The sequence below is a fragment of the Poeciliopsis prolifica genome, unplaced genomic scaffold (genome assembly GCF_027474105.1).
Source record: "Poeciliopsis prolifica strain line A6 unplaced genomic scaffold, Auburn_PproV2 SCAFFOLD115, whole genome shotgun sequence".
Lineage (NCBI taxonomy): Eukaryota > Metazoa > Chordata > Actinopteri > Cyprinodontiformes > Poeciliidae > Poeciliopsis > Poeciliopsis prolifica.
In genome coordinates this window covers 95,506-120,800 of record NW_026562490.1, presented here as the reverse complement: position 1 = coordinate 120,800, position 25,295 = coordinate 95,506, and the positions used below count along the sequence as shown (strand labels likewise).

Sequence of the window (25,295 nt, the reverse complement as noted above, 5' to 3'; positions counted from 1 at the left end):
TAGATAGATAGATAGATAGATAGATAGATAGATAGATAGATAGATAGATAGATAGATAGATAGATAGATAGATAGAAGTGTTAATAAAACAATGAGTAACCTGGTTTGTTAGAGCTGAGATTAAAACAAAACGAGAGTTGTTAATGTGACTCATTCTCTCCAGGAGCCCAGATTTGGCCCCAGGCTGTTAAAGTTCTATGTGAGCCTGTCTGTCTGGGAATCTGTAATTAGCAGACTTCTGGAGAAGTCATGAAACGGCATGTTTGTTGTTCTCTCACACCAGGATCAGGTAACCCACAGCTACTTCCTCTTGTGTGGGGGCGTGGAAACCCTTTGGCAGGGTGTGAAATCGTCCTTCCAGTTAAAGCGTCCTTCCTTTACCTGATCGGACCAGACGAACAACAAGCGCCAGCGGCTCACTGGAACCACTAGACTTCTTCCAGTTATCATGATTCCACTGTCCCGGTCGTCTTTGGTGTTTTTTTTGTTTGGGGTGAGTTCAGATGCCTTGTGTGTATTTTAGAGATGCTTTGTAAAATCAAAATCTGCTTCTCTCAGGTAGAAACCTGCAGCTTTACTTTTCATCGCGTGTAAAGGGCGTGGGTCTGAATCGACAACATTCCATGCTCTGACACGCAAAAGGAATGAAGTCTGTTTTTTACAGAGTCCCGTAGGGAACATCGGGAATTTTTTTCTTTTGCGTTCCCTCGCAATACTGTACTGATCAGTTTATGCGGCATAATTAAACACTGCAAGCCTTTCTTACGGCGGCCGCTGTACTTTCTGCTTTCATAAGGTCATGTGAGATTTTTCCATGAATGTTAATATCTCTTTGTGAAATATCTGAAGTTTTATATCTTTTTCTTTAGGATAGAAAGGCACTACAAACCTATGATATAAACAGAAATAGTCCAAATTAGGATGTATTTTTATTTATTTTCTACTTATGGAACGTTTCTGAGTTATTATCGTGGGGTAATCAGTCATCTGACAGTTTTGATTGTGTCTCTATTGTGTTCATAGTCTAAATGGTTTAAAGAGCTGCTTTCAGTGCTGTTCCATCTTAAACATGCAGTAAATAAATCAATTTTCAGTCAGTGTCTTGCACCAAAGAGTTAATATTAATAAACACATTTTCACTGAGGCTCCGTAAGAGCCATATGAATGAAATAAGTAATTATTGATATGACAGGAGCAAACGCCTTTGATACCTGGATGGTGTGTGTGTCGATGTGGGCGTGACGTCATCAGGTTACTGGCCTGCTGGCTTTGTGTGTGTGAGGAATCAGATGGTCAGTCCTTGCAAAGTTGGGAGCCTGATAATCAAAATGGAATAAATTGATAATTGTGACAAAACAAAGAAATGGTTTGGAGTTGATTGATACACGGACAGATTACATTCCCCGAGTTCATCCAGTCTGGCCCTCGACCACCATTACTTTGCTATATTTTATAATGATAAAACGTGTTTGGTATTAATCAGTTGGTGTGAAAAACTGATTGAAAATCGATTTATTCGCTGTATGTTTATGTCTGTTAATGCTATGGAAGAAGGGCACTGAAAGCAGCTCTTTAAACTATTCAACACAACAGAGATCAAAACTGTCAGATGACTTAATACCCGCAATAATAATTCAGAAATAGTCCAAATTAGAATGTATTTTTATTTATGTCCTACTTACGGAACACTTCTGTTTATATCATAGGTATGACATATACCTATGATATCCTTTCTATCCTAAAGAAAAAGATATAGAACTTCAGATATTACGGTATTCAATTATGCCACATAAACTGATCAGTACAGTATTGCGAGGGAACGCAAAAGAAAAAAATGTTCCTAAAGGGGCTCCATAGTTTCTCATTTACTGATCCGAAAGAAGAAAAAGTCGCTGAGGTCCTAAAATCTGATGAGATGGCAGGAGCTGATTGACACAATGATGGATTCATTATTACTCTTCACTTTGACGATGCTTGTTTGTAAGGCAGAGCATTAAAAATTGATTAATGAATAAAACTAAATAAGAATAAATTTGTAATAATATGAGAATAAAATCATATTTTGAGAGTAAAGTCAACGTTAAGAGAATAAAGTTACCTGAACAGTCATAACATGACTAGAATGCAGTAGTATTATATTATTGCTTTATTCTAACACATGTTTATTCTCGTCATTTTATCTTTTTATTGTCTTATTAAACTCCATCGTAGGTTCAGGCTTCTTGAAGTCTGCTTCATTTTCAGGAGCAGGCTGTGTTCTCTAACTGCATTTAATTAAATGTTTCTATCTGTTGCACTGCCTTTAAGCAACATCCTATATTAAATAAAAATGTGTTGGTATTTGTAATTTTAGTCTCAGAAAAATAGATTCACTGCAGAACAGAAACTTTGATGACGCCAAATTAAAAACAAAAATGTAGTTATAATGTGGAAAGTTCATCCCTCTAGCTATATTTTTCATTTTAGAATGTCATGATTATGTTCCCAGTAAAAACAAAATAGTCCTAGAACCTTCAAAATATTTTTCTTTTTCATGTTTTTTTCCAGCTTCAACTGTCTGGTTCAACTGTCAACAACACTGTGTTTCCATTGTGTCATGACAAGGCATATAGCAACCAGAACTGGCTTCTACAGCAGGCTCTTAGAATGACATTACACCAGTTAGTTGACTTGCAAAATAATGATAAAAAACAAAAAAAAACTGGTGAAATTTAATTTGATGTGCAATTTCAACAACTACCATTTTATTTTCTACAGTTTAGTTCGACTCAATTCACTCTATTTTATAGCGCTAATTCACCACACATGTTCTCACAAGGTACTTTACAAAAAGAGTCCGTTCAGTCCAGTCATACAGACAAATTCCAAGCCAAGTCAGTCATTAAGAATTTGAAAGTGTCTTTAAAAGAGGACTCAAGTGCCCAGCATGGTCGGTCAAATGTGTGGTCACATGGTTGCAGAATGTTTTTCTTTTTTTTTTTGCACAGACCCGTCAAAATCCACTAGACACCTCCGACTGCAGGACACGTCATGTGTTTTATCATTTGTGTGAATTATAACAGTATCATGATAAGCACAGTGATCATGGTATAAAGTAACAAATATTACGAGTTCAGAGCAGGAGGAAGTAGGACAAAAAAGTGTTCAAAGTAGAAAAAGTTCAATTTAATTCTTCCAAAAATAGAGAACAAAGCATAAAGATTTAATGCAAGAATAAGTCAAAAAGGATAAATGACAAATTTGGGCCCAAATTAACTGAGGTCAACTGAACTCTAACTGAACACAAACAAACTGACCTGCAAACAAAGAACAAAAGGCTGTTTAAATAGGGGTGGAGTAACCTAGAACGACCACATGAGGGAGACACAACATAACAAAAGAACAAACAATACAAAATAAACTAAAGTATCCTATGAAACAAATAAAATAAAGCTAACTTTTACTTAGCAGAAACAATAGTAAGTTAATATTTAAGTGACAAAATTGACTAATTAAATCAACTTGAAGCTTCAGTGTTTTAGAAAACAAATGGTTCAGTTCAGGTTTCCTCCTCCAGCTGGTTTGTATCAGCAGCACCTCAAACAAAAAACAAGTGTAAGTAAACCATTCAGACAAACACACCCAGTAGAAAATATATGTCTAAATGAAATAACTAACTTAAATAGAATATAAGCTGTAACTAACATAAAAAAATACTAACACGATGTGGTGGTGGTAGGAGCATCCACCACATGGAGCATCTCATTTTATTTTTCATGTTGCCAAAGATGACTAAAAACAAAGTATTCAGCAGAATGTTCACCTGTTGCATTGGACCAGAACCATGCAAGGGGAGTTGAGTGCTTTCCTAACAGCCATAACAGTTTGGATTTCTTGTAATGTAAAATTGTATGTTGAATTGGTTTGGAATTAGGGCTTTTATATGAAATGCCTTGAGATAACAATTTGTGCTATAAGCAAACTGAATTGAATTCAGTTCAATTAAATTTAACTGATCTTACCCATTGGGTAATAAATGCTTTATTACAGAATGAAATAAACAATAGAAACAATGTATCTGAGTCAGGCAACATTAATGTTCAAAGAAACCAAGAGTCAGTTCAGGGCTTGTGGTTTTTTGACTGTACAGCCGGGATGGTTTATTCTAACCAAATTCTTGCAATAATTTTGAACATAGAATACACGGAATGCAATTTAAATTCAGAAATACTACATTAATACCAAACGGAAATTGATTGTTGTTGTAACATTTTATAAGTTTCTTCAATTAATTGTTGTGTAGATGCTGATGGTTGTAGGCAGGAAGTGCTATATCTTCTATCGTGCTTATTATTATTCTTCCTTATTCAGAAGTCACAGTCATCTGTCTCAGATTCATGTCGGTGCCTGTTTACGTTGAACAATGTGGTCTTGAGTTAGCCACAGACCTCTTGATCTGCGGCTACAACATCACATGCTGTTTCTGGTGGGTAGAGCAAACTACCTGAATGTTCCAGGTCTTTGTTAAAGAAAGCCAAACAATGAGTCTGCCATGATTGCTATTGTAAATGTTCTGAGTAGATTTGGCTTCACTGAGAAAGATGCATGCTAATTGCATGCTAACCCTAACCCTATTTCCACTGTCATTGTTCCAGTCTCAGCTTTGCTTCTATTAGCTAATCAACATGAATCACAACCACTTGTTGATAAAAATAATAAAGTCAAAGAATTTCATTCAGTATGCAAGAACTTTGCTCACACACCCTGCAGAGGGTCAGAGCAAACTTCACCTGCTGATGAGGTCTTTTGGCCTCCAGGGGGTGCTGCTGAGGACCGTCTTTGGCTCTGTGGTGGCTTCGGCCATCTGTTACAGTGATGCATGTTGCAACAGCAAAAACCTGCTATCTACAGCCAAGAGGAAGAAGTTAAATAAAACTCAGCAGAAAGGCCAGTTCCGTGCTGGGATACGACCCAGTGCAGGTGATGGAAAACAAGGAAGGAAAAGAACTTTACTTAGCACCTTTCAGCCAAAGGCAACTCAAAGGACGTATACATAACACAGAAGAACTTTAGTGGAAAATAACATTATCGGTGGTCAATGTCTCCCATGTCATGCATAAAGCTGTTGCTGAACTGGAGCTCTTCTTCAGTGACACACTGCAGGCTCACGACTGTAGATCATTTCCCTCAGAAGCTGTTGACTTTCTAACCATCGCTTCTCTCAGCAAACTCACATTCCACCTGTTATTTGCACTTTTTTTTGCCCTGGTGAAGTGCGGCAAAAAGTCTAGGCAATATCATTCTGAGCTATCAGTATAAGCATTGTTAGAAATAATTAATTGCTGTATATTTCTTTTGTTCACAGATTCAGGCTGTTGTTGTGGTAAGAACTCATCTGTTGCGGCATAAAAGAGAGTGGGTTCTCCCTCCAGTACCTTTGACGGAAAATCAAGACTACACTCAAAAGGAATTTATTGCCAAGGTGAGAGACTCAAACATACAGTATCTCATTGATTTAGACATTTTGGTGTATTATGTGAGAATCACAGGTAAATGACATTTATTTCTGTTGCTTTTGTTTTGTTGGTTTTTGTTTCTTTGAGTTATAAATAATGTTCTGTTTGGAAAGACAAAACAAGCACTGCTGCTGAGAGGGCAGTGGTCCGTTTTAAGCAGGTTCAGCCATCAGGTGAACACAATATCACTCTGACACAAATCAGTCATTATTAGATAAATAATGACTGAGATGGGTGAAAGGTTAGATACTTGGTCAAGTTAGCTCCTGCTGTGTTAATAAACAGAGCCATTTGTTCTGCTTTTCAGTGCAGTGAAATTAATGAGTCTGGTTCTGTTTCAGATCCGATCAGACCGAGAGGTTGGGAAAAATGTTATTTACTCCTTAGAGGGTGTCGGAGCAAACCAGTACCCATTTCATGTGTTTGTGGTTGACCCTCATAATGGAAACGTTCGAGTGACCAGAAAGCTTGACAGGGAGGAGATTGCCCTGTACAAAGTAAGTTTCCAGCTGCAATTTGAAATAATCTGTGTGAAATGTGAACAAAAAAAACTTACATCATTTCCAGATACAGTACAACAGGAGTAAATAAGGCTTAAATCTGGCTTGACTTTAACTGAACTATTTACATGCACTAGTATTCCCTCATAACATAGATGACACATGATTCATGTAAGACTTAAAATGAGTATTTTATACTAAGATTGTGCTTGGAATTACAGCACATATGAAGAAGTGTCTGACAGAGCAAGATGCAGAAAAATCAATTCATTTTTTTTCATTCAGCGTCTTGTTTGAAATGATCGATTCAGGAATGTTTTCTAACAAAAAGATGAATGAAAAGTGACACTTTTTCATCCTTGCTTTAGAGATGTTCTATGTTCTGTAAATTTACACATTTTCACATCATCTGCTTAAAAGCTTCAGCTTGACCATAAATAGAAAACTGTCTATTTACAGTTTTGAGGGAACATTTTAATGCTGCTGCATTGTCTGTTGAACAGTTCACTCCCACTGCCCCCTGGACAAGGAAGTCAACAAAGTTTTGTGCACCTTGTGCTGAACACGCACATGTTACTACATTCTTTAGTTTGTTAGTTTTGGTTCCTCTGATTTGTGAATGTGGAAGTTCTGGAACAGGGAACTAATTTCAACTCTGAATATCTTTGATTTCTAAGTATGACAAAGACAACAAGACTCTGATTCATCTGTTTTAGCTCGCTGGTTTTGCTAAATTCTCAAATGGCAGCGAAGCAGAGCCAAAAATTGACCTGCAAATTAAGGTCTTAGATGAGAATGACAACGCTCCGACATTTGAGTCATCGGTGCTGACAGCTGAGGTGGACGAGCTTACTCCTATAGGTCAGTATGCCACATTCAAAATCCCATAAAACAATAAAAACGTCAAATGGAATTGGAAACATGATCCAATTTTGCATCAGTGTTTTAAATCCATTTTAAATGTATTATTATTATTACACTAAAACCATTAATTATGGTCAACTTTTGTACTAAATATTATCAAAAGTAACAATTTTTTTCACTTTGGTTTTATTTAAAACTGTTTTTACAGGGAATTCAGTTATGACAGTTATCGCCACTGATAAAGATGATAACACAACGGATCATGCTAAGATCGCCTACTTCATAATAAAACAGGAACCTCGTGATTATTTCAGCATGACCAAAGATGGCACAATCCATGTGAAGAATGTCTTGGACAGAGAAGTATGAACTCCACCAACAACCTCCTTTGTTTCCTGTTATTTTGATATTTTACAGGTGTGGTGTGTGTGTGTGTGTGTGTGTGTGTGTGTGTGTGTGTGTGTGTGTGTGTGTGTGTGTGTGTGTGTGTGTGTGTGTTCGTGTGTGTTCGTGTGTGTGTGTGTGTGCGTGTGTGTGTGTGTGTGTGAGGGGGTAAACTTAACAGACTTTTAGCAGGGAAATGTTCTTGTTTCAAAACGTAAGAATTTATGGTTAGTACCAGAACAGCTGCTTTGACATAGGATATAGGAAAACATTTCCATGACTGCTGGTCACATGGGAGTCAACATTGACCAGGGATCAGTCTGTCATGGCCTCTTTGGTTCTGTTGGACAGCTTTCTGCAGTGGATTTTCACATTTCCACATCAGACTTGCTTAATTTCTGAATGACTTCACATGTTACAAAAATCGTTTTACTTTGGGTCACATTTGACTTTTGCCCTTTTTCCACCGGCCCGGGTCGGGTTGGGTCGGGTCGCTTTCAGAGCTTTTCCACTGGCTTTTATTGGGGGCTGGCCCTGCTTCTTAGGGCCCTGCTTCTTAGGGCCCTGCTTCTCAGGGCCCTGCTTCTTAGGGCCCTGCTTCTCAGGGCCCTGCTTCTTAGGGCCCTGCTTCTTAGGGCCCTGCTTCTTAGGGCCCTGCTTCTTAGGGCCCTGCTTCTTAGGGCCCTGCTTCTCAGGGCCCTGCTTCTTAGGGCCCTGCTTCTCAGGGCCCTGCTTCTTAGGGCCCTGCTTCTTAGGGCCCTGCTTCTTAGGGCCCTGCTTCTCAGGGCCCTGCTTCTTAGGGCCCTGCTTCTTAGGGCCCTGCTTCTCAGGGCCCTGCTTCTTAGGGCCCTGCTTCTCAGGGCCCTGCTTCTTAGGGCCCTGCTTCTTAGGGCCCTGCTTCCAGCTGGGCCGGTGTTTTGACCATCAGTTTTACCTCGTCAGATTTTTCTATGGGAGCACAGATAGATAGCTAATGCTAATGCGCTAATAGCTAATGTGATAATGCTACATATCCAAAACTACGACTGTCATGTTGACAAACAGAAAACTATAGCGGGTTGTTTTAATGTTAAATATATTGGATAACATTATTTGAGTGATGGGAGTGAAGAGGAAGCTTCAGAGTTATACTTAGCTTAGCATTGGCACAATTTATATCCATGACAAAACCACAAGAAGATCACTTCCTTTATCTGAATATTCTACCTCTTTAAAATAAAAAGCTGTAAATGTATGCCCTAATCCTTTTACTAGAATATCCTACCTGTTAAAAAACTATTTTAAATACAGAGGTGTTTGTAGGAATAAAAGAATATCAGACAGGGGAACATGTTTTTATTACAATTCAATTAAACACAGACAAATACAGATCACCGCAAGTCTTTTTGCGCATTAATCCATTGTATGTCTGTTATCAAAAAAAAAAAAGACTGTAATTAAACTAAAACCATTTTGAAAAAATAGCTCACAAAACAACATATTTTGTTCCTATTAATCTCCAAGCAATGACTTGTTTACAGTAGGAACAACTTTGCAGATGGCAAACTAAAGCCATAAATATATTTACCAGATGCTGTCATGTAAACTAAAATCAAGAGGTAATACAGCAGCTTAACAAAAATCTGTATAAAATAAATTAAATAAAGCTTACCATTATCTTTGATGAAATGAAATATGAGATACCTCCACAGGTAGGACGTATTTATAAGAAATGTCCTGAGTAAGCAGTATGTCGGTCCGTAGCATTCAGGGGTCCTTTAGCTCCCGCCATGACAGTGTAGCTGACCTTAATATTTCCAGTGTTTTATTTTGGCCATTATTGTTCAACTCAGCGTTGATGTGTGTATGACAGGCATGTCTATCGGACAGTTATGTATCAGTTTAATACAGGACACACATTAAACGTCCACATATGGGGCGACTCCATATTTATGCAGATAGAGTTTTAGGGATGGATCCGTCACTGGCAGAAACTGTCAGTACCATTGAATCAAAACTGAAAACATTTTCTTTACAGAACCATTTGATCAGTGTCTCATTGACGAGCTGTTGACTTGAGCGCTGATGATTTATGATTAAATTTGGATTTTTTTGTATGGCACGTTGGATTGCCTGGTGTATATATGATGCTATAAAAATAAACTCACCTTTGATTTGTTATTGTAACAACAAATAATATTTTTCTTTCAGAAAGATAACATAGTCCTGCTGACAGTGACTGGTCAAGATATGTACGGTGCACCAGGGGGATACATTGCAACAGCCACCGTCACTATCAACATTCGGGACCTGAATGACAATCCCCCAACTTTGGAAAATGAAGCAGTAAATATTTTATTTAGTTTTTATCATTTGTATTGGAGCAGTTAGAACATGTTGCTATTGATGTTTTCAGATGTTATAATTGCTGTGGATTGATGATACTGCCTCTATATATTTCCAAAACAAAATATTTCCTCCTTTAGTGTCAGGCTTCTTACAATCAGTGGGACCATCATCACCTTCTTCCTGTTAGCTTTTGTGACAGCAACACCTAAACAGATCTGAGAACATGATGATGATGTTTGATATTATAGGACAGTTATTTGTTATCAACCATCTTCTGTGACAATAACTTAGCCAACATTTTCTGGTCACATATTCAAGTCAAAGAATTTCTGATGAAGAAATGTTCTATTTAAATCAATATTACTGGATTACAACATGTTTTACTGGGTTTTTTTAACAGTATGAAGGATCCATCGACGAGAACACACAAGGTGTTGAGGTGATGAGGATCAAAGCACAGGATCTGGACATTGAGCAGGAGAACAGGGAAGCTGTTTTTGAAATCGTCCAAGGCAATGAAGATGGATATTTCAGCATAAAAACTGATCCTGTTACCAATGAGGGTATCCTGTTTCTTGAGAAGGTATCATACATTTTTTACCCAGAGGCTAAATGGTTAAGGCCAAAATTATTCACTACCCTGAGGAATTAAAAGTTATTGTTGTTTTAATTTGACTGGGATGATTCTTGTGAATGGAAAGAATTGTAATGTTTTGGAGTAACCCAGCCAGAGTAAAGGCATGAAGCTAATAGAGAATCAGTTAAAGGTAAAGGTTTGGAGAGCCAATATAGATTTTATTGTCTTATTGGACACCTTTTTATAGACTGATATCAATTTTTAAGATGCTTTTTTCATAAAATGTCAATATCTACATTGATATTCTGTTTACATTGTTTTGGGGTTTTTAGTCAAGGACAAACTTATTTGTTTAATGAAAATCAGATTTTACCCAAATTTGATAGTTGTATAAATAATTATGGACATAACTAAAAATGCCCATAGTTAATGCTTTATTCATGAGTATGAATCTCTTTCCAAGACAAACACAAATTCCAGAGTCACTGCAACATGTTACCATTTACAGCACACACTCAGATACATTTAGCAAACATATTATACCGCTATGTTTGTCTCGAAACTGAGTACATTTCTGTATGCTACAGAAAACAATTGCGTGATCACACAACTACTTTTGTTTTCTACTAAGTCACTTTTATTTCTCCCAAAGACAAAATTAATGATGTATTTGAAACATAATTTATCTAAATGTAGCTACCAAAAGAAGCCTTATTCTGCATGTCATGTGCCTATTGTTACGTACCGCTACTCTCACTCTTGCTCGTTCTTCTTCTATTGACTGGTTACGGGAGAGGAGGGCCGCAATAATAGGTACGTATTGATGTAAACTAAAGGAAAAAAGAAAAGAAACAAAACGGGTTCCGTCGGGGCTTAAATTTCCGATTAGTGCTCCTCAACCAGCTGACATCCATTGAGAAGCATCCTTCATCTGTCAGACAATCTGTTCAATAGGGTTTTTTTCCCCTAATATATGTAGTTTTTTTCTCTTTTCCTAAAAATGCACCACTTCTGATTTTGTAGGTACAGGGATGGCCCAAGCCTCTATGGGGCCCCGAGCCAAATGTGGTTTTGGGGCCCTCTAGTTCTGATGACAATGTGGATGGCTGGAATCAGCAGTCTGATCATTAGATCATTCACACACCTGCTGTAAACTTATTGCATCTCTGGCGGTGCTGTTTACATAATAGGACACATTTATTGGCCAACTGATTAATTGACCAGTTGATTTCTGGGAGCCGATTTCCTCGTGAACAGTTGATACTTACATGTGAAGCTGATCTTATCCCATAATCTTATCTTTGTCAGCAAAGGTTTATAAATCAGCCTCTGTCCTCTTCTGCTGTACAGTAAGAAGTTTGACTGACAGATCAGCCCTCCGGGTCTGAACGTTTGCAGTTAACAATATCCACCCCACTGTTGCCAACTCACTGACTTTTTTAGTATATTTAGCAACATTCAGACAAAAAAAAAAAAAATTACATCAACTAAAATCAAAATCAGTAGGTCAGGTTTTAACCAGGGATCGGTCAGATAAACTGCAATCGGTGCAGTCCAACGTAAAAATAAAATACATGCACACATATTCATGACATTCTTTGATTGAATTAATTTCTCTTAAGCATTACTCCAACAGCTAAAGATGTAATTTACACCAGCTGAGTCTTTCTCCCATGATAATGTAGATTGGTACTGGACTGATTCTGAGCCTTCAAATGATTTTAACAGAAATTTCTCATAACTTACAAGTTGATGTAAAAACAATGTTTCTTTTAGCCACAAAATGATTTTGCTCAGCAGCAAACAACAGATCCCAACTACAGCATAGAGCAGCTCATCATGTAGCAGCCATGAAACCTGAAGTAAAGATATTTTGCTAGACAATGTCAAACATTGAGAAGTTTTAATTATTGTTAAACTTTATCCAACACGTCGTGTTGGATAAAGTTTAAGCTCAGTTTCACACAAACACAAAGACCCTGTTAAACTGGACTGCTCAAACTAATTTTCTATCAGCAACTTTACAAATTTTCTACATTATATTACACAAAGCTCAAGTTGGTTTCCGATTCCAGCTTCCGATTCGGGAAATGACTAAAGGGTGATTCCACCAAATTTTTCTCTACCTTTCGCATCTTTAATCGACTGTAGTTTAAAAACTAGAGCAGTGGTTCGATGGAACCCCCCGGGGTTCGATGGAACCCCCCGGGGTTCGATGGAACCCCCAGGGGTTCGATGGAACCCCCCGGGGTTCGATGGAACCCCGGGGGGTTCGATGAGCCAGTCTGAGGGGTTCGTCGGAGCCTCTGCAGTGGAGGTAAAGTTGTGATGACGCACCCCGCTTGGCCATCACTTGCTGCAGAGGATCATGTGACATTGCTTGGCCAATCAGTGCTGCGGGGAATTTAGTGTGCGCAGTAGTCAACGGCTGTCATAGTTGTACGTTATGTGGTTTCTTTCTCAATATTTTAATCCACACTTAACATGTCGAGCAAAAAAAAGAAAGTGGTCGGACAAACATGTACAACAGGGGTGCTCAATATGTCGATTGTGAACGACTAGTCGACTGGTTGATCGCGATTCGCGTATTTAGGATCCCTATTTTGAGTTGATCACCTGTTTGGGTTGTTTCACCTTTGTTGACCTTTGCTGTGGTTCATCACAGCCGCTGCAGTTTCTGAATGTTCAATAAACGACAAACTTGGACTAATGACCTCACTTGTTTGCAGTAAATGTCACAACAAACATCAAATAGGACAAATATATTTGATTAAGTTTTTACAAACATCATGATAATTATGTGAAATTAAATTAATTATATTCCAAATTCAGAAGATTTGCCTTTGCAGTGCTCTTTGGTTCCTCCCTATCAGTCTGTAGTTTCTCATATTGACGTCATCAAACCAAAGTTCAAATCTACCATAACTGACTGACTCCTGCTGGCCTCCTGTTTGCAACCAGCTTCTGACTGAGAAACCAGTAACTTCAGAATCTTACTGAGGAAGAAACTGTATTACTATATTATCACTTTATCGTTTTTGATGTAACTGATGTATTTTCGTATAGAAAATGAGTCAATAGGATTTAATTTACAATTTTATGTCTTCGTATCATGAGGTAGATCTCAGCTGGCTGGTGAGAGAAAAAGTAGATCTTGGTCTCAAAAAGTTTGAGCTCTCCTGATGTACAACATGGATTCACATGTATCACGGAACGGGATGGGAATCAGCGTCCCATCTGCTTGATATGCAATGCCAAGCGACTCTAGTCTCATATTGACAACACTAAGGGAACACTTCTTGAAGCTGCATGGGAAAAGTAAAAAAGTATTTTGTGGATTTAAAACGATAAAAAATAAATTAAGTTTCAAATGTAAAAAAATTAAGTTGTTAAAAAAAATTTAAATTCTTTTAAAAAATCCTAATTTATTTTAAATTAGTAAAATAGCAAAAAATAGGGCTGAAATTATTTTATGGGGCCAAAATAATTGTGGTGGGCCAGAATCAAGTAATACCATCATTTGTTGTGAGTTCATGGTTTTGTTCTTTGAGCAATTTAATGTTCATGCATGACTCATTTTGTGCACCAGTACCAGTACAAAAAGAAAATTTTGGGGAAAACATCATATTTTATTTATCACAGAAGAAGGGTTCAGTGAATGCTCTTATGAAAATGGTGGATTCAGTAGCTCAAAAAAGGTTAAGAACCACTGACCTAGACTCTTCAAACTTGGACTAGACTATTCTGCTCTAATAGCAGAATATTTAGGACCATGTTTGAGATTTGTGAAACAGTTTTCTGATTTGTGAAACTTCCAAAAAGTGCAATTTCCAAAACACTTTTTCTCCTGGTCACACAAGCATTGCTCTAATTCCAAATCTACAAGACCTGGACTCTTCAAACCGAGACTAAATTATTCTGGTCTGGTAGCAGAATATTTATAACCATGTTTGGGATTCGTGAAACCTTTTTCTGATTTGTGAAACTTCACTTAACAGACCGCTGCAGAAGATCTTTCCTTCCAACAGCCATCACCATCTACAATAACTCTTTGAAGAATTAATGAGTTACACCAACATTTAATGTCCCATTGGCATTAATAATGTGGTTTTGAATTAGTATTACATTTGAATTTGAAAAAAAAAATGCATGGAACAAGTGTGAATAGTAATTTAAACTTTAATGAAGTTTCAAATCATGTCAAGGTTTCACAAATCCCAAACATGGATTAAAATATTCTGGTAGAATAATATATTCCAGGTATGAAGTGTCTAGTGGTTTTTAAACTAGAGTTTATTAAAGATGTGGAAGGTAGTGAAAAATGAGGTGGAATTGCCCTTTAGCCATTTCCCGAATCAGAACATCGAATCGGAAACCAACTTGAGCTTCGTTTATCTTACTGAGACACATTGAAACAAACCTTTATCTCGGCTTTTTTCTATTCTTCCTCTTTCTTTTCTCCCTCCCTGAAGGATAAGTCCTTTTTGAGACATTGTTTTGCTTATTTATTTATCTTCTGATTGGAGCTTTGAATGTTTGGATGCTCTGCACACTGGCGTAGTACCTACCGTGGCCACCAGGGTGTCCCAAGAGAAATTTATTGTATATTTTTGAGATTATAATGACACAGAAATAAAAAATGAAAAAAAAAATCAGCCTTGGGCCAGTCTTAAAAGTCCTTTAACATACAGGCAGTTTTTTTCCAAAGAATCAAAGCAAAAGAAAACAAACTTCGTCCCGATCAAAAGATCCGATGCTCCTCTCTGGGTGGAACTGTCCCAAGGTGAAGGGGGACAGTTCCCCCTTCACCTTGGGACCTTCCAGAGCCTTCCTGCACCGTACTTTAAGTTATTTTTTATTTAACAAAAACTCCACTGCTGCAGCAGCTTCAAATACGCCACACATCACTCATCAATCTGAGCTGTGCCACCAGCCCAGCTGAAAACGCTTGGGCTGGTGGAGAACTGCCAGTCAGGAGATGGAAGCAAATGTAACACTATGTCCAGTTCATTACAGGCGGTCAGTCACTGAACACGTTACAATAACTGTGTTTGCAAAAGAAAATTCTGTTTTCATTGATTGACTTAATTTCTCACACAAATACTAATGCACATAGATTTTAAAGAATCATAACTGTATACTCTGAACTGACAAGAAAAATATTGTTTATCCACACATGCAGCTGAATCACACACTGAAAATAGTGTTTAACTAAGTTTTCATTTTTCTGTTCCTTTTTCAGTCTGTTGACTTTGAGAACGTAAAAGGCATGGATCTGGGGATAGCAGTGCGGAACAAGGCTCCACTAGTTGATGGGTCTGCTTCAGCTAGTGGAGCTAATATAGGTTTTGGAGGAGGAGCCGGTGGTGCCGGTGGTGCCGGTGGTGCCAGCAGTGCCGGTGGTGCCGGTGGTGCCAGCAGTGCCGGTGGTGCCGGTGGTGCCAGTGGGGCTAGTGGTGCCAGTGGGGCTAGTGGTGCCAGCGGGGCTAGTGGTGCCTCGGGTGGCAAATTTAAAACTTATCCAATAAAAATCAATGTAAAAAACCAACCAGAAGGACCGCATTTTGAGCCCCAAGTCAAATCTATCCCCATCAAGGAGGGAACGGCCATCGACATGAATAAAGTGATTGCCAGATATCCTGCAATCGATGGAGATACTGGGGAACCAGCAGAGGATGTCAAGTCAGTGTATACACAAGCACAAAGCTTATGCATTACAGCTTCAATTTTTATGGACTCACATTTTTTTTCTATTTATGATGCATAGATATTTAAAAGGCTCAGACCCTCAGAACTGGCTCAGCATTGACCCCAAGACAGCTGACATCAAACTGAACAAGATCCCTGACAGGGAATCCCCATTCCTGGTCAACGGGGTGTACATGGCTGAAATACTCTGCATCACCGAAGGTACTGTTTTATTATTTAAGGTTTATCGTATTGGGACACAATTTAAGAACTAAGTTAGAATTCCAGGTTATACCTGATCCCTTGCTCCTTTAAATTGAGATGAGCAAAATATGTCATTATTAAATATGTACCCACTGTAAGTTTAAATTGTCATTGTGAAGTTAATTGCAGCATCAAGTTCAACAGGCAGATGGTAGTAAGAATCATTTCTGTCTTCCTATCGTAGCAGTTCTATTACGGTGTTTTATTTCTCCTCTTGTTTTGGTTGGCCTGTGTAAATCACTGTGTTGTGCGAAACCAGAGCATCAACACTGAGACCGTTGGGAAGAGGTGGGTTCAGTATGCTGCAGAACAAAGTCTAAGTGACTCTTTTGTGACGTGAATGGGATCCGACTTCAATCTAACACGTCTACCAGGTGTACACTGCAAACTTGAGCCAAATAGTTCTCTTTATGAGATGGTGTAGAGTAGACAAATTATTGAACGCAGCATAAAACGTTTTCCAGATGTCTTCTATAAAACAGAAAAACAAACTAAGGATTAAATTCTTGTGTTTTCTACTAGATCAGTACCGATTGGTACCGATAATTCTCACATGGATTTTGTTGTGAGGTTTTGGTTCATTTAGACTAATATCTGTGTTAAAGGAAATTGAACCACCAAAAAAAGTGTTTTTTATTTTTTTTTTACCAGATATGTCTTATTGAGATTAAAAATCTATTTTTCAATAGATACCTGAGGAAGACTGGCAGCAACACCCCAAACTCTCAACAGTTTTCTTCAACTGAAATAGACCAGCTGTGTAAACACCCTCAGAGTGACTCTAGTTTTTGTTTTACCATTTTCAAATGATTTCTGCCTCCACTGGGCTGGTAAAACACCAGCCTCTTGTTCCACGCTTTTCCTTACTGGACATTGACAAACGATTGCTTCCTGGAGACGTGGACTCTGTTGAAGTTTTCAGTTTTACCCTGTCACTAACATTTGTCCACGACATATGTCAGTGTTTCCCAATGCTAGTCCTCAAGGCACATGTTTCAGGTATTTCCTTGCTTCAGTCCAACTGATTTCAGTTGATGACTGATTAACAGGCATTTGTTGAACTGCAGTCAGTTGAATCAGGCACATTAAAGCAGGGAAACCCAGGGAAACACTGACGTATGTAATGCACCAGTTCAATGCTAAGAAGCTTATCGGAAATTGCCTTCACTGTGAACAGCCGCCTTTGATTGCAAAGAGAGAAGAGCTAATTCAAAAGAAACGGCTGACGATGTTACTTCAGATTCGGTAGCACAGATTGAACAACTTTGTTCATTTCCTCTGCTGCCATTGTAAAAACTACTGGCAGACTACAATTCTAAAACAGTGCAGAAAATCAATATCATTGTTCACAACTTCGCATTCTGTCCTCTGGTTAGCTCAGTAGAAAATCTACCAGAGGAATGCACTTCAACAAGAGAAAGTCCCGTCACACCATTGAAGTGAGATTAGGATTGAGTGGAATTGTATAGGAAGGCAAATGACCAAGCTGACCACCAGTGGTTTTAGGGAACAAATTTTTAAAAAACTCCAGCAGCAAAAAAGAGTTGACTCAGTTGTCTGATAAACCTGCTACAGCCAGGTTTATCAGACAAAATAAAGGATCACAAAATAGGTTATTATTTTTAAAGAGAGGCATCTTCAGGTCAATAATCCACATTTAGTTTTTTTTTACTTTTGTATTATTTTTATAATTCTTTTAGTAAATTATAAACAAAAAAAGGTTGGTTGTTAAATGAAATGTTTACACACTCAGTGAGGTAATAATGGCAACAATAGAAGCTGCAGAAACTATCATTTGTTTTTGTGCTTAAGACAAGTTAAGGTAAATAAGTAAAAAAAAAACTTTTATGTGTTGTGGTCCTATTTTACTAACAAAAGATTCTAACTGTGTGTCCAGTTGTTCTTCAGACTCCATTTATTTTTCTGAAAAGAATCAAATAAAATAAAAAAACAGAAATCAAGAAACACTACAATGCCAATAAATAAACACAATGGAATGTTGCTGTAATGTGGAAAATATGACATTATTGAAATCTCCTTAACTGTGTTACTGAGAAAAAGGGGCAAACTTTGACTGATTAACTGTTTTTGCTTCATGATTACAGGGATGCCAAGTAAAACAGCGACTGGCACCGTAGCCATCCAGGTGGAGGATTTCAATGACCACTGCCCTGAGCTGACCAGCAACGTCATGTCTGTGTGCAAATCCAACAAGACAATCATTGTTAATGCCAAAGATGAAGATGCATTTCCTAATGGCCCACCTTTTAAGTTTTCCATTCTCCCTGGGAGCACAACAGTAGATTGGAAAATTAGGCCCTACAACGGTAAGATAATATATGAAGCTAAATCATTTGTAAAGAAAATTAGAATCCTGCAAATATTTACAAAAATCACATTATGCTATGTTTGTTTAAATTTCATGTTCCCCATGACAAGACTTTCATAAAAGTAACAACATAGAAAACAAGTTTTTCATGAGTGACTTCTTTTCAATAGTAGGATTAGGGCTTTGACTGCAGAGATCACATGTTGCCATTGTTAAAAACAAAGTAACATAATTTCATTTGTTTGAATGCTGAATTATGACGCTAAATACTAAAGAGAAAAGGCTGCAGGTAGTGTGTAATGGTGTGTAGTTCCCAATTCTTTTACCACCTTTGTGCTCAGATTTTGGTCCACACACACATACCGATGTGTAAACACACGGTATGTGTGTGTTTTGGTCCACACACACATACCGATGTGTGTTTACACATCGGTATGTGTGTGTGGACCAAAATCTGAGCACAAAGGTGGTAAAAGAATTGGGAACTACACACCATTACACACTACCTGCAGCCTTTTCTCTGATTACAGACAAATAAGCACACAGTAAGCACACACATCTGATAGGGTGATGGCAAGGAGGCCTTCCAACCCTAACCCTAACCCTAACCCAACCTCAAAGTTCATCAATCTCTGTGTTTATTTTTAATAATTATGGTAAGGATTTAACAGTTTAATGATTTGATTACTGTAGTGGTGATAAAGATTTTTTCCATTGATTATGAAAGGCTTTTTTAAACTGATCCTCTGTTTGCAGAGTTTCATTATGTTTTAAGTTCTCCTGTCTCATTTCCAATCAGAAACAAATGTCTGTTTTGAAAGAAGATCATTTTGAACCTATATTAGCCAGAGATGTTAATCATTTCAGTTCAACATTTCTGTCACTGAGACAATAAGCTCAATTCCCCAACATGTTTTTGCCAACAAACATGTTCCTTTTCAGTCCCACTTTTTCCTGAAGAGGCAGGTTCTTAGTTAATTAAATTAAAATAGACTTTATTACATTCTATGTACGAAACTATGCTAAAAAAAAAAACTACGCATTTAACATGTGTAACTGACTGCTGCTGAACTTTGGCAAATGGGAAAAGATAAATTGTATTTAAAACAATGTTTGAAATTTGACTTTGTGTATCAGACATATATTAACTCATTAACTAAATATTCTTCAAATGTATATGTCTGTTAGGCTCATACATCTACGGTAAATTACAATGTGAAAGTTTTAATAATGCATGTGAAATATGTTGTATTTGACAGATACCGCAGTAGCTCTGACCACATCTGATGTTGTGTGGTCTACCGTCAGCGAGCTGATGCTTGTGGTGGAAGACCAACAGAAACTCTCCTGTCCAAAACCACAAAAACTCAAACTCTTTTTCTGTGACTGTACGAAAACATCGGACTGTTCAAACACAGAAGCCATGATTGGGCAAAAAACAGCATTAGGACCTGTGGGCCTTGGAGTTCTTTTTCTGGGACTTTTGGCCATACTACGTGAGTGTAACTCAGTACTTATTTCATTGAAAGATTGATGAGGAGCTTTGGTCTTGCTTAAGAGGCACATGTGAAATGATCAGAGAGAACTCACACTGCTTAGCTCTAATTAGTTCTGAACTGAAGAAACTTCATGAAGTCAAGTTTTTATATAAATAAAAATCCCATGCTGCTTCAGAAAGACAAGACATGAAAACATGACTGAGAAAACAAAAACAAATGAAATGATAGATTATCCTATTCAGTATCAGTGTCAATTTCTTTATAATGAACTTTAGAAACTGCTATGAAAATGCTGTGCAGTGTTCCTAAAAACACAGATAAAAAAACATACGAATAATAACACAAATTAATACAAAGAGTAAATTACAATGTTAATGATAAAGAATGAACATGAGTTTTAAGGAGTGATTTGAAGTGTTCAAGACAACGTGTAGTAGATCTTATGTTGAAGGGTAAATTATTCCACAAATTAGGCGCAGTGATGGCGAATGCCTGGTCTCCTCATGAAGTCATTTGAATAAAGCAAATCCTGCATTGTGCATTATTGGGTAGAGCATCTGGCAAACTGTTGAAACAGGATGTTTAGAACTAGCTGATCTGATAACATTACCTGCAGTGTCAGCAACAGCTGAAGTAAGAATGTATATTTTTGGCAAAATAACACTGGTGAACCCTCTTACTAAGTAATCTAGAGGAAAACTTCATGCTAATTGTGTGCACTGCTGAAGCTACACTTCACAGTAATATTACACCATCTGCTGTGGGAAGCTGCTCCTCTTTAATCGCCGTCTGCTTGTATCATTGGAAAGCCTGACAGAGAGATGCTGAAGTCAGAGACATGAGCACTCTGTTGGTCTACTCTTAAATGAATTATATACTTTTGTCTTTCAGTCATTCCCTTTCTGATGATCATAACCATGTGTGGGAAAACCCCATTTACTAAGCTGACCTTTGAACCAAAACAACAACTCATACCATACAACACTGAGTGCCAAGGAGAACTATTGGTGAGACAAACATGTTTACAAGCATGACTTGACTTTTAGAGCAGCACACATATTTGTTTTCAGAAGACATTTATTGGAAAATTGTATATTCAGGTTCTGACCTAATTTGACAAAGATATACAAAGATTTTGTGCTAAAAAATATGCATCCTTGACCTTTCATAGGAAAACCTGGTGATAAAATGTCCTCCACAAAGTCAAAAATGTGACTTTGGCTTTGCACAAATGGAACAAACTCCAGAGTTTGCAGAGGAGCAGGTTGTTGCTTCCATGAACCCAGGCGCTTCCAGTCAGTACAGATCGTTTGGGTTACGTACCTGGGAGAAAAGCACCTCTCACTTTGAGTCTGAAGGTGGACAGACAAGAGGAGGAGCTGCAACAGAATGTTTCAGTGAGATGTTGCCAGACAGCTGCCTGAGAGAATACTTCGACAACAAGGTGAGAAATCAATGTTCACACAAATTTTAAATCACTGGCATTTCAGCAAATCTATAGCAAATATCTGCAATCCTTCCCATTCATGGTCTCACATTTGCTACTAATGTTTCCCATCATCTTTTCTCTACATTTTGTGCATTGCACTGTACATGAAGTTCAGTACTTTTATTAGTTGAAAACATAATTAACCAGAGGACATTTGTGAACAAACTCTGCATCACTGTTGAGTGCATTTTGAGGCCTGTGTAATGGCCTCAAAAACAGAATTTGTAATAATAATTAGGATTAGCTTAGTGATTTGTTACCATGTCAAGTATTTTTTTTATTCCTTGATACAGCCTTTAGTCAAATACACAAAAGTAAGAGCAGGTAAGTGGAGTAATTATCCACTTGTTCTGAAAGTGGGAATTCTAAAGTCCTCTTAACAGAGTTGCAGTTTTAGATCAGGAAGATCTTCTCATCAGAGTAACTATTAAGAATGTTTTAGCTTTTTATTCGTCCAAAGAGTAAAGGCACTGATTAAGTGATGATCCCAGCCTACTCCCTCTTGCATAACCACTATGTAATTGTCAGACCTTTTAATACAATACATAATTCCTGGAGTTTCACATCATTTTTGATATGAAAATTATTTGAATGATTCTCATTCCTTTAATGCTGGTAAAATCTGCATTGACGTTATGTCTTTATTTAACTATGCCACCTATACACATTTATCATTACAGTTCTATCCTAGAAAAATTCTCTCTCTGTCTTTCTCTCGCTTATTAGAGGGTTTCATAATTTGGTTAATATGTAGATCTTAAAGTCAGAATTGGTTTTTCATTTTTATACTGTTAATGTGAAAACAGATAAACTCTTAATTTCCTACAGCTTACCAGTGGAGATGAGAAGATTGTGCAAACAGATCACATTTTGGTGTTTGACTATGAAGGCAATAACTCCTCTGCTGGCTCTGTTGACTGCTGCAACAATTTGGAAGAAAACTATGACCTGCGGTTCCTTGATGATCTTGGACCAAGCTTTAAAACACTTGCTGAGATATGTGGAGGTAAAATAGTCCAAACTGAGACAACACAGGTGGACACTCCTCTACCTAAACCTTCTGTCAATAGCATTCAAGTGTCAGTACCAAAGTTGGCAACAAGCCAAGAGATGTCCTTGCCATCCAAAGTGCAGCCAGCTAAGTTCACAACTGAGCAGACTTTAATCAGTAAAACCAATAAAACAACTGAGCATGCTAAAATAAGGGAGAGCAAGGCCACAGTGAGGGAAGGGATGACCTCAGTGGAAACAGGGAAGTCACAGAACCAGATGCTAGTTGTAAACCAACAGCAACCTGTCTATTTCAGCTGTGCACCCATGCTGCAGCCCATTCAATATGTTGTTCAGCAGCCACTTCAGAATGCCATGATACTAGCTGAAACACCTGGCCCTAACCTTCAGCACATGGTAATGGTTAATGGCACTGATTTTGCCTCATCCCAGGGAGTTATTGTTCAAGGCCAAACAATGATGCCTAGTGGCCAATCCCAGAGCCTTGGGGCAGTTCTGGTGGACAGCAATGGGATCCAAGGATCCACTGGCAACATCGTCCATGCAGGAAACTTCTCTGGCGCCCAAAATATGATGGTTGTTGAAAGCCAGGTCCCTGTAGGAACAGTGAAAGTATTAAATGGGAATGAGGCTAGCCTCATTCAAGGTGGTACAATGCTAAATGACTTGTCAAGATGTCAGACAATGTTGACAATTGGGGAGTCAAGCAGCATAGGACAGCAGCTTCAGGATGGAAAAGGTGCCTTCCAAACAGCTGAAGTCACTGGGGTTCAAAAAGTTCATGACCTCAGTGTTGGGGAGTCCAGTTGCTCTAAGAGTCGCACCTCTTCCAACACACTCACTACAACCCATACTACTCATAAAACTGTTGTGCAGTAGTCAGGAGAACTAAGATACAATGCCTGTCAGGTGGTCAACAGACAATAGGGTGTGGTCTATGGTGATGGGAGTTCATATTAGACATATGTTAAGGTCAAAGCTGTACTGCAGTTAGTATTTGAATCTGTGCCCATTAAATTGAGCTAAAATGCCATAATCTTTGTTCTGGCATAACCTCTAAATTTTCACTACCTAAATTACCATGCAATTATAGTTGAAAGACATCATTAGAATGTTCTACCATTGCACTCGACTTCTCCTGACCTAAACTGAATGGGACCAATAGAGGTATCTGTATTGGGAAGGCCTCATTCAAGGTGGGACAATGCCTGTAAACCTTTTCATCTACAAAATCAAAAATAAACCTTGGTTTTTTTTAAACTTGCACCATTATTGCATAGCTAATAGTAACAGTGATGGGAATTCTCTTTTGTATGATTTTGAAAAGAATGGCAACAGCAAAGACCAAAAACTGATCCCATCTGGTTTATTCTAATCTGTAGAGCACATTGTATTCATTTGCTGCAATTATTGGCTTGTTTGTTAGCGTAATACTGTCTGGGACATCTTATCTGTCTACAAATATCCATGCTGTTTCTGTAGCTCAAGACTGCTCTGGGGATGAGATGACTCTGTCTTACACACACACTCATACACTCACACTTTTTTCATTAAGAGTATTTTGTCAGGTTTCAGAGTTATTTTTTATGTTTATTAGTCAGTACCATTCTGTTAGGTGGTTAAATTCTTTTTCTTTAAACAGTCTAAATGCTGAAATTAGGGGCTTTCTCTTATGGTTATAATATGTTTATAAATATTGAGACTTCAAATAAAGAAATATATGCTTGTCATTCTGTAAACATTGGATGCAGCAAAAGAGCAAGTTTGATAATAAAGATGATTTACTGTTCAATTTTCTTTGTTTCCTTCCTTGACCTATGCTATCTTTTTCACTATCTTTTACACAGAGGTTTTTCTGTAAAGTGCAATTAAGAGGCCTCATCATATGTCTTCAAAACTGGATTTTTACTTTTGTGCTGCTCATCTTCACTCTGGATATGATCTGCAGAAAATCTGATTGCAAGTGCAGTTATTTAACCTTCATACAGAGAAAATTGTTGTGCAAGAAAATTCCAAGAGCTGAAAAAAGTTATTGTCAGCGAAATGCATGAATCTTGCTTTAAAATGAAAAATGTGTGTTGATATAGAGCAGAAATGAGGCAGATCTGTGGTACAGGGAAATGATCAGTGAAGTCAAATAAAGAGGACTCACTGGAGTAATATGCGGATCTTCTGTGCGTGCGTGTGTGTGTGTGTGTGTGTGTATGTCCACTAGTAAGTGATGATGTAATCACACAAGAACAAGTGGCACAAAAAGAAACTGTTCCAGCATGAGTCACTTTCAAGTTACTGTTGAAGAAGTTCATTTTTAGGGCCAAATACTGGAAAAAATGGATGAAGTGCTTCAAAAAATTTCATATTACATTTGACTCATATTGTAAAGTGCCTTAAGATTGTGAGTTAGTGCACTGTTGCCTTGCAGCAAGAAGATCCTGGGTTGAAGTCCCGACCCGGGGACTGTTCTTAATGTGCGTTGGTTGGTTTTCTTCTGACACTTCAGCTTCCTCCCACAGTCCATATGTTAATTGTGTCTCTGTCCTGGGTAAATACCCTTTCTTGTCCACTGTCTGCTGGAGATAAGCACTAGCACCTCTCACAACCCCAAAAGGTAAGTATGTTAGTTAATAGATGCATAGATGGGACTGAAAAATTGTGGCGCCAAAATCAAAATTCACTTATTGTTTTTGTTGAGGAAGCAAAAAACATCCTGGCATCCTGACTCTTGAGGAGACAAACGATTTTGGGCCTTATGACAAAAAATAACATTGGGCCTCCTCTGTGCAACGGCTGTTACGACCCAACCAAAGTGTTTAAAATTATTTTAAAGGCTTGCAACTGTCTTTTCTTTGGTTCAATATGGATATTGG

General features: G+C 37.9%; 1 protein-coding gene across 1 annotated transcript; it reads left to right on the top strand.

Moving 5' to 3' along the window:
• Positions 1-364: 364 nt before the first annotated feature.
• Positions 365-24,220, top strand: LOC129354654 (desmoglein-2.1-like). Its single transcript, XM_055024106.1, has 14 exons — positions 365-493; positions 5,345-5,461; positions 5,837-5,992; positions 6,712-6,856; positions 7,068-7,222; positions 9,434-9,568; positions 9,972-10,154; positions 15,391-15,830; positions 15,916-16,058; positions 18,206-18,427; positions 19,689-19,925; positions 20,820-20,935; positions 21,100-21,372; positions 22,246-24,220. Exons 1-14 carry the CDS (start codon positions 449-451, stop codon positions 23,305-23,307), a joined length of 3,429 nt encoding a protein of 1,142 aa, XP_054880081.1. The 5' UTR covers positions 365-448; the 3' UTR covers positions 23,308-24,220.
• Positions 24,221-25,295: the final 1,075 nt, after the last annotated feature.

Coding starts and splice junctions, on each gene's coding strand:
- LOC129354654 (XM_055024106.1), top strand. CDS start 449: ATGATTCCACTGTCCCGGTCGTCTTTGGTGTTTTTTTTGTTTGGG. Junction 494..5,344: donor TGGTGTTTTTTTTGTTTGGG/GTGAGTTCAGAT, acceptor TTTTGTTCACAG/ATTCAGGCTGTTGTTGTGGT. Junction 10,155..15,390: donor GTATCCTGTTTCTTGAGAAG/GTATCATACATT, acceptor TTCCTTTTTCAG/TCTGTTGACTTTGAGAACGT.